We start from the raw sequence: 9,903 nt of genomic DNA on the forward strand, positions 1-9,903 counted from the left end.
ACTTTCTTCCTAAAACGTGAAATTAGGAAATTTCACGGGGAAGTCGCGTAAAAAAAAATGGCAAAGAAATGTAACAAAAAGTATGATGCGGGTGCAAAGATATTGTTTCACTTACTAAATCTACTGCTTTTTTGATGTTCACGTTGTATCTTAAACTCCCTGTCTTTTTGAGTGACGGGGGCTGGGGGTAGTTTTGTTTAACTCCATTTTGCTCCCCCACCAGTTGTTTTAGACTTGCTACGGGCCTGTTTCAATAAACGCTCCCGAGATTGAAGCTCTCTCTATAGACTGTTCTCAGTCCCCTGTTTTTCCGTGGGTCTTTCGGGACTCGAATACACAAAAAGCTATCTGCTGGTGTTGTTTTTGTCCTAAACTTTCCATTTTCGGGGTCAAATATGAGGAAAGTGGAAAGCGTTTAACGCAACAGGGACTTTCGTATAAACAGAAAATTATTTTTCCCGCCCTTGCACTGTTCTAAATGGCCGGTGAAAACAATCGGTGATTTTAATGTGATTTGATTGGGAATTTGGACAGCGCCGAGGCGCTCGGATGTGGGCATAAACTTGATTCAACGATCCCTCTCCCCTCCCCAAGCGAACTTAATGACGGAAACAAAGCAGCGTGACTTAAAATCATTCTATGACAACTTTCCGACGGCTTCCCCTCAACTGTACAATCAAACTGCAAAAACTGGGAAAACAGGAATTGCCAGTTCTTGTGGCCGAAATTGGTCAGTTGAAAGGAAAGCCATTAGAAAGACGTCAAATAACTTTCAAAACAGTTATCAAATGTTATCAGCAAACTTGCAAAAAGCTAATGGTACACGTAGCGAGTGGCTGGCACAAACGTAAAAGTTGGGAACTCCCCTTTAATCCGCCAAATAAGTTGTTTTTCGCGCGCCGTGATTCAAGCCATGCATTCATGCGCTTTTGTTACCCCTCAAGAGTGAAAGGCATCAACGTTCGGATACGGAACAACGGCGGATCTTGATAACACAAGACTTTATTTTCACACAATTTTTAATCTTAACATTTAATCTCACATGAGAACCTCCACTTAATTCCTTCTTCAGTAAAATTATTTGATCAAACAAGTTCAGCACGAGGAAATAAAATCTCCCAACCTGAGCACCACAAAATATATGCGGGATAAATCCAACTGAATTAACAATTGCAGCAATATTAACAAGAACAGGATTTCACACATTGTAAAGTCTTTTAAATAAAGACTGCAATATAAACTGGAACGTAATGCGCTTTGACAGAAATGACAAAGCATTCGTATTACAAATATCTACCTAAATTGACACTATTGCGTCTTTTCTTATATAAAAAGAAACACTGATCTAGTCATTTAGCGGACAATTTTAGAGGAAATTTGAAACTTTTTCCCTTTTACTCTGCATTCCTTAAAAACGAGGAGTTTCTCATTGTCAAAACCATTTGGAGAGAATCCACATTTTTGAATGTCAGTTTTATGGGTTATTAAGCTATCAACCCAGACGGAGACCAACTTAAAATGGGCACCGTGTTATCACGGATAGTTTTTAGTCATTGTGTTGTATATTGCAGTTACTCTTATTGTAGGTTCCATTAACAATTTAACCTTACAGTCAAACGCTGTTTACAGACATTTCCTCTTACAGAAAGAATATCATTCGTACCATACAAGAAACTCTCATTTATATCGTTTGCCTCTTTGTCGAACATCAAACAATTTTCCGTTTTTTACCAAGGACCTAAATTTTACAACTCCTTGTGTACCGAAATCGTCAACTCGTCCTCCTCTATCTCCTTTAAGAAAGCACTTAAGGCGTTTTTCTATAATAACCATTAGTAGTTTTGATAAAAATGTGTTTAAGTATTAACTTTTCTTGTAGCTTTTTATTTTCGTAATATATCCTTCCGTTTGACATTGTAATTGTATGAAATTGTAATTGTATCCGTCGTCGTGTTCTTATCTCCTTTTTTGATTTCATCTTGTAAAATAATAACTGAGGAGACCTAATTAATATAAGCTTCATAGTTTCCCTTAGGTCTCCTCGCCATTGTTACATCAATTTTTTTTCAATTTTTTTTTGTTTACATTGTATTTTGTGGTGTGGCAAAATAAATAAATAAATAAATGAAAATAAATAACAGACACTTGTTGCACCACACAAAGTGACTCCACGCAACATTATCTGTTTTAAGTGGGTTCACTTTAAGGAAAAATGTATGAATTTGGAAGAAAAAAATGTGCACAGTGATAGCAATAAAGTGACCATATTGGAGTGGATGCCCATATAGCTGGGTTCATATGCATTTCTGCAGCTGGAGGTTTCTTAAAATTTTCAACCGGTAAATTGTGACTTATATGGAGTATGCTAAACCAACTATTTTGATTGATCAAAATGTTCCAGTAAACTCACTGACATAAAAGAGTTCAAAGTTATTCACTGATCATATGATTTTCATAATGTTCAATAAGTAAAGCCTCACTACAAAGCTCCTCTTGACAAATCCAACAAATGTGTTTTTCAACATCCCCTGTCTGGGGGTCCTGCAAAGAGCAGGTTTGTGTTGCTAGGTTACCTTGAATACAAACAGAAGCACCCTTGTGGGACCTACCATGATTTCTTAAACTTTCCAAGCGGCTAAAACACTTGCCACATTGTTTGCATTCATAAGGCTTCTCTCCAGTATGGACTCTTTCACGTTTCTTTAGAGTTCCTGCTTGGCTAAAACACTTGCCACACTGTTTGCATTCATATGGCTTCTCTCCAGTATGAACTCGTTCATGTCTACTCAGATTTGCTGCATGACTAAAACACTTGCCACAGTGTTTGCATTCATAAGGCTTCTCTCCAGTATGGACTCTTTCATGTATCCTTAGCGCTCCTCCTTGACGAAACACCTTGCCGCACTGTTTGCATTCATAAGGCTTCTCTCCAGTATGAACTCTTTCATGTCTACTCAGATTTGCTGCATGAGTAAAACACTTGCCACACTGTTTGCATTCATAAGACTTCTCTCCAGTATGGACTCTTTCATGTATCCTTAGCGCTCCTCCTTGACGAAACACCTTGCCGCACTGTTTGCATTCATAAGGCTTCTCTCCAGTATGGACTCTTACATGCATTCTTAGGCTCGCTGCTACACTAAAACACTTGCCACACTGTTTGCATTCATAAGGCTTTTCTCCAGTATGGACTCTTTTGTGCCTCCTTAAATCTCCTGTATCACGACAACACTTGCCACACTCTTTGCAGTCATAGGGCTGCTTTCCAGTATGGACTCTTACATGAATCCTCAGTTTTCCTGCTTGATTAAAACACTTGCCACACTGTTTGCATTCATATCTCTTCTTCTCGGTGTGAGCCCTTTCATCATTCCTAAGACCTTCCACACAGTCAGAACATTTGCCACATAGTTTCCCTTTACATCTGTTTAGCGGTCCTCTTTTGTACTTTGTAGATCTTGACATCATGTTCTTTCCCGTTAAATCTATGAAACATAAAAAATTGACTTTCAGAAATTTAACATCTCATCAACATTTATGCCAAAAAATGAACTTCTTCCTTGCTTTGAAGCAGTTGGTGCAATCAATTAATTTGTTGTTGTCAGATGTTTCACACCATATAGATCCCTTGTACATTTTTTTGTATATTGTATTAATGTATTTATTCATATACTATAAGGAAAGGACAGGACACCCAAGGGAAATGATTGTTCAGGGCTGGGGTTCCTAGTATGATTGCACAAGGAAAACAGTGAGATCCTTTAAATTACTAATTTTTAGCTTTGTCACAGGCTTTTTAACACTACTTACTTTCTATTCAGACTAATTATGAAAATTTGGGTTGATTTTGACTAACTGGCCATTATTACTTACTATTAATATTTTATTGTTGTTAATTATTACTTACTTCACAGCTTTAACAGCACTACATCACTACATTCCTTGATTACAAGTTCAAAATCTGACTACAATAATCTATATTATAATCATTATGATTTTTTGTCATGAAGGAGCAAACAGATCAATTTCACAATATTCATCCCACTTGCCACAGCTCCTGCATCCATCAAAATTCAGCCAGTTAATTAAAATAGCTCTCTAACAGTCTGTAGTCCCAAATGCAATAAATAATAAAGATTAAAAGAGAAAAACCTGAATTCAATAAAATAACATTGAGTGTGTAAGGCTACCACCTCTGTACTACTGATGGTCGAAAGTCAAAGAAGAATGGTATTTCTGACGATTGAGTCCACGAATTAGGCAGAAATAAATATTTTGTCGCCATAAGATACGACAAGGCCTGGGGCTTAGGCCCGAGAATCATGGGTAATGACGCAGTGCTATATAAGAGGGAGTATAGCACATGACATCCATCTAGGCCTCAGAACCAACCGTTTACTGTTGGCTGATGCTAAATTTATTTTAGTTTGAATATTTATTTTGTTTGAACTGTGAAGCCTCATAGGATGGGCTGCAAACTGCTTAGAGTTTGGGTCATGGTCCCTACCCAGAATTCCTGACTGTCATATTGTTTCCCCAAAGGGTTTTTTTCTGGCAGGTTTTTTCTGGCCTCTGTCTACTATAGTAGTGTCTTTCTGAGCGGTTGCCCAGCTCTGTTTATCCCAGCTTGTTAATTAAAAGTTTAGATTTGTATTGACTGTATACCAGGATTGTATCTGGTATACCATATACAAATGTATGTATGCATGAAGATATGCCTCGGGTTAGTTCTTGGTAGGCATCCCAAAATAAACTTATTTGGTTTCCACTACAGTGTTATTTGTTGTGTGGTGGTGACAAAATTTAAGGTATTCTTCCTTCAAAATAAAAGTTGTGGTACAAAATGCTCTCCAATTTCTGTCATTGTTTACCACTAAGAATTTTTTTAAAAAAATACAAAATATACAAAGAAGATAGGTCACCATGACTATGAAAGAGCTACAATAATAATAATTTTTCCGCACACCCCCTGGAAATATTTCTATTGCTAGTAAAAGCAAGAAATAAGCTTATTTATTGCTCAAGAGGCCGGATTTTGATGCTAGAAGTCGCGTGGTAATGTACTTATCAAAAATGCATAACATCATGACCGATTCCGCTTCATTATCCTGACAAAACAGCAACACTTCAATATAAACGTACAGATATCAAAATGCAAGTTCACATTCAAGGGCGCAGGGGAAAGAAACGCTTTACACTACACCAGTAAAAACAAAACAATCAAATTTCCGTGCATATTTACGTATTTCAGAAAGAATATATGGTGTCTCAGATTACATGGAAAATCTAATCTTTCTTGGCCTTTAACAAAGATTCCGGTGTTTTTTCAATGTTTTCCAATGAGATAAGGTTCTCCAAGCCGTTCCTTTATAGTAACTGTTATTTTTGTGTCGCGAAATAAAACTTTCGATCTTGTCTTGCTCTCGGAGTTGCGTATAGTGTAATTCAATCTTTTCCCGCCACAATATTTAGCTTCCCGGACGGTCAAAATTTGACATTTCGCCGATTTCGGAACTTGCATTATTTTTCTTTTATTTATGACTATGTTAGACTTTGGTAAACTGCCTACTCTGGAGACCTGGCAAAGCTAGAAAATCTTTACAGAACTAGATTTTGTTCATTCAAAGTTTAGCCGAAAAGCATGCATGCGTTCGAAAACATGTCAGCGCACATGCCGGAATGTTCTGTAAACCAAATTGTGTGCATGACGTTTCACACTTGCCACACTTCCTATAAATTACTTGGGATGCCTTTTGTATGATACAAATGTAATGATTTAATGATTTACCATGGGTATCGAAGAAATTTTTCCGGTCTGTTATGCGAAAATTTGTTTTTACTTATTTCTCGAAGGATTATATTCATCGGGATCAGAGAACTGTTTCAATGTTGACGCAATAATTTCAAGTGAGTGTATTAATTTACAGGATTTACTTGTCTTATTTCCACAACATGGGCTTCGCTTACTCAGCCGCTGTTTGGGAAAATGACCGGACTCGAGCGGCGACAGAAATCAAGCTTAATTCATTTAATTTTGCGTCCGCGGCTCGGGAGCAAAATGCAAACAAACAAAAATTGAACATATCGGAATTAGGGAACCGGTCGGTCTGGAAAAAACCAATATATTATTTATACACCACCCCTCCCCCCCCCTCAGGAATTTCCTGGACCCTTGACTACCCCACCCCTCTGGAATTTCCAATCCCTTCCGTGGGGGAGGTATGGATATTTTCTGGAACCACACAATCGAACTTTTCAGCATCCTTAAGTTTGGTGTTAATCAAGCAAATATTAGGCGAGATACAGCCATTCAAAAACTTAAAAAATTTACTAAGACATGTATGGAAAACCGGACAAATCGTCTGTTACGTCTGGCGTACCCAGACCCCCACGGTATGAAATCAGGATATGTTGTCACGTGATTACATGTTGTCTAGTCATATGACAGCAAGTGGTTAAAAATGGCAGGAAGATCATAGCCCCAACAGTTGCAGTTGCGGGGAGCACTACATAGGCGATATAATATAATATTCAAGCAAGAAAATATCAAATAATTATTATATCAGACCTTCCAACACTCAAAATGTGGTCGTATCGTGGTTTTATTTCAAAATCTCATGGTTTTCCACCGACAGCAGGACAATTTCTTATTTATTGTCAATGAAGCTTCATTACCCTGAGACCACAACCCCTTGCTACAAGTGGAATCCATGGGAGGCTAAACTTAAAAATTCTAAAAAAGAAACTAGAGCATACAGTCAAACCTGCATTAAGCGGACACACTCGGGACCCTTGCCAGTGTCCGCTTAATACAGGGTGTCCGCTGAAAACAGGTTCCCTTAGAATTTGTCTTAAAAGGGTCACATTAATATTCCTTAGTGTTAAAAGGCCTTGAAAGGTTCAAATACCATTTCCGTGAACAGAAAGGTGTTTGACAGACCGAAAACCAGATCAGGTTTATTGACCAGCAGTGAAAACCTACTGAACACCCAAACGAAATAACAGATCTGATAGACGTAGTTGGGTGCATTCCAAAGCTCATGGCCATGCGGTTATCCAAGCATTTAAAGTGCCATACGAACCCAGGAAAAGTGAAAATTACTGGAAAGAGGGTGAGCAGTTGAATTGGTGGGATCCAAATATGAAGCTACTTATGCGAACAGTGGTTTCTCCCCCAGACGCTAAACTAGGAAAGGGTTCTATTCTTTTCGTAGCGTAGTGTTCAGTGGAGAAACAACTGCAAGCAGGGTAGAAGTTACCCTGCGAGTACATTTTTAAAGGGGACACATTTTCATGTAACTGTTTGAGACAAAAATTGATGAAGGATTTGTATTGTGTAATTAGTTTTACAGTCATGTCTCTAGGTACACAAATTTCCTGTTTGCCACACAAGCGTTATGTCGGTGAGGTCACGTATTACTAATTTGATCACTTTTGCCACAGAAAAGCATTTTCCTGTTTGTTAAGTGTCTACAAAGATGTGAGAGATCTTTTTGTTGGCAAAGTTAAATGATCGATCTATTAAAACGTGGACAAAACACATGCATCCTATTTGCAGTGTCCCGGTTTTTAACAATAGAAAGGACCATAAAAGTCAAGTTCAAAGTGTCCGCGTCCGCTTAGTAGAGGTGTCCGTTGAGCACAGGTTTTTTTTTACAGTGAATGTGGGGAAAAAAAGATGGGACTTATGTTGCTATCCACTTAATATGGGGTCCACTTAATACAGGTTTGACTGTACAATGATGAACACAAATAAGCGCCACACAATTAAGGTTCTTCTTTGTCTAAGTTTTGTCGAATAATGCTAAAAGGGCACTGATATTACGGGTTTTGCTAAAATGTGCCCCCAGTCCCAGCGGCCCACAGCCCACTTCACGGCCCCACTGGGCATGGTCCAGTCCATATTTTTTGTAAGTTATTCATTAAATAACATTTTTTTGGTTTATTGAGCACACAATTTTTAAAAAGGTCTTGTGACTATCACCTTTTGCTTTGGCGAATGAGGTCACATTACAAGTCCCCACTCAAGGTTAAAAAACAGACCCCAAAAAGTCAAACTGCCCGGAACATAATCCCATGTTCAACTTGGCAATATACAACTTGTAAAAACTACCGGTACTTAACACCAAATTCATGAAATAAGTTCAATAAATAAGAGTTTCAAGTTTGTTAAAACCTACGTCGTTTGAGAACGAACGTCTACTATATTGACAAAATTCTGCGTCATAGCATGACACAAATTTTTATGCGTATGGGCCTACATATATAGGATCAAACATCTTTCTCTGAGGAAAAAGCAACAGTTACAAGGATCGCAGAAGATTAAAATGATTGAAATTACAAACGAATCAAGTCTCACCGTTGTCCATCGACAAGTCGGTCAACCACACTCACATGCCGATGCACAGCTGACCAAAAATCTGGAAATACCATAAATTAAACACTAAGCTTCTTTTTCCTACTTTTTTGAGTAACAAAAAGAAGGGCTGAATCCAGGTCGTCGGATTCCCAAGCGAAACTTTATCACTAGACTACCGAAATTAACAATTTATGGGCAAGATATCCTAACCTTAAATATAAAGGCTAACTGCAAGCAATCTGACCTAAATTAGGCTAAATTAGTAATCCATTATCTTGATGTGGGTGTAAAAGAAATTGCCCGGGCTGTTAACTAAGGTGGGGTGGGCCGCGGGCTGTGGGGACGTGAACTGGGAACTAGAAATGGAAGTTACCGGTACTCGGACTCTTCGAACAGCAATCGAGCTTAATCTAACTTGATCAAATCTGATGGAACAATTCGATTCCATTGAGTTCGGCAATCAATCACAATCGAACCAAGAAATTTGTGTAAGTTCAATAATTTATTGCGTTCCATTTCCGAATCCAATCAAACTTAATCAAACATTCTAAGCCATCATTCGAAATAGAGATTTTTGAAATCTTTTTTAGCATACAAGAGCAACAAAGAATATTATTAGGTGAAACAAACAATAGATTGACGTTGCTTTACTGAATCATCATTTAATGAGGACATATACAAAACATGGACCCAGGTCTATGGGCCACCCGTGTGGACCCGCTCCATGGTCCAGGCCTTTTTCGAAGGCTTATTTTACTTGTCAATATAATAAAGGATGGACAGCGGACTGAGTATAAAATACAGATTAAATATGGCATTCAATATGTAATTCACCCTCTACTTTCGCCGCCTGCCTAGATAAACTGGCTGTTATTTTGCAGGCGGTGTTCATTGGAAGTAACTTTTTGGAAAACTTAATAAACTTGAAACTTGAACTTGAAAAATTTTCTAGGTAAATATTATTGAGATTTTATGCTTTTACCACCATTGAGATTTATAAGCAATCTATACTTAGTTTCTTTGCAATCGTAGAGTCTGATTTCTGGTGAGAACTGACGAGGCAGATTTCGTTCTTCATCACACTTTTTTAAACAGAATGAGAAAGACTGGGCCACGTCCCAAATATTTTTATTACAGGATGCCATTGCCATTATCTTTTGGAGTCATACATTGTCAAAACTAAACTAAACTTTACATGTGCAGTCAAAAAATAAGGATAACACGAAGCACATGAAGTACGAACAAGATAAAAGGTTGGTTTCGTTTATGATTTGTTGTAAAAGGTGCTATCTTGGGAGGAATAAAGATTGCAATTATCAAAAAACATGGCGGCCAGGTCACAACCTCAAACCCTTCATTTGTACGCTATTAAAATCACTCTATGTTCGTCTTTGTCAATTAATGGTATCACCCAAAGACTTCTAATTTGGCTGAAAAGACACTGAAAAGTTTATCTTACCTCGAATAAAAGAAATCTTGCCGCTTACTCCATCACAAACCACAACATGAACAAGCTCACTCTTCGAAAGAAGCACTGGAGAACT

The 9,903-nt window shown here is 37.9% G+C and overlaps 1 protein-coding gene across 1 annotated transcript in view; it reads right to left on the bottom strand.

Annotated features, from left to right (window-relative positions):
- LOC146460089 (uncharacterized) overlaps positions 1-9,888 on the bottom strand; it is a 104,082-nt gene extending 94,194 nt beyond the window's left edge. Inside the window, exons 1-3 of the mRNA XM_085088382.1 lie at positions 9,819-9,888; positions 8,360-8,420; positions 2,610-3,485 (exon numbers count right to left, since the gene is read on the bottom strand). Of these exons, the coding sequence (XP_084944508.1) occupies positions 2,610-3,485; positions 8,360-8,369 (886 nt within the window). The 5' untranslated portion in view covers positions 8,370-8,420; positions 9,819-9,888. The remainder of the gene's footprint in view (positions 1-2,609; positions 3,486-8,359; positions 8,421-9,818) is intronic.
- Positions 9,889-9,903: the final 15 nt, after the last annotated feature.

The sequence above is a fragment of the Pavona decussata genome, unplaced genomic scaffold (genome assembly GCF_977016875.1).
Source record: "Pavona decussata unplaced genomic scaffold, jaPavDecu1.1 SCAFFOLD_214, whole genome shotgun sequence".
Lineage (NCBI taxonomy): Eukaryota > Metazoa > Cnidaria > Anthozoa > Scleractinia > Agariciidae > Pavona > Pavona decussata.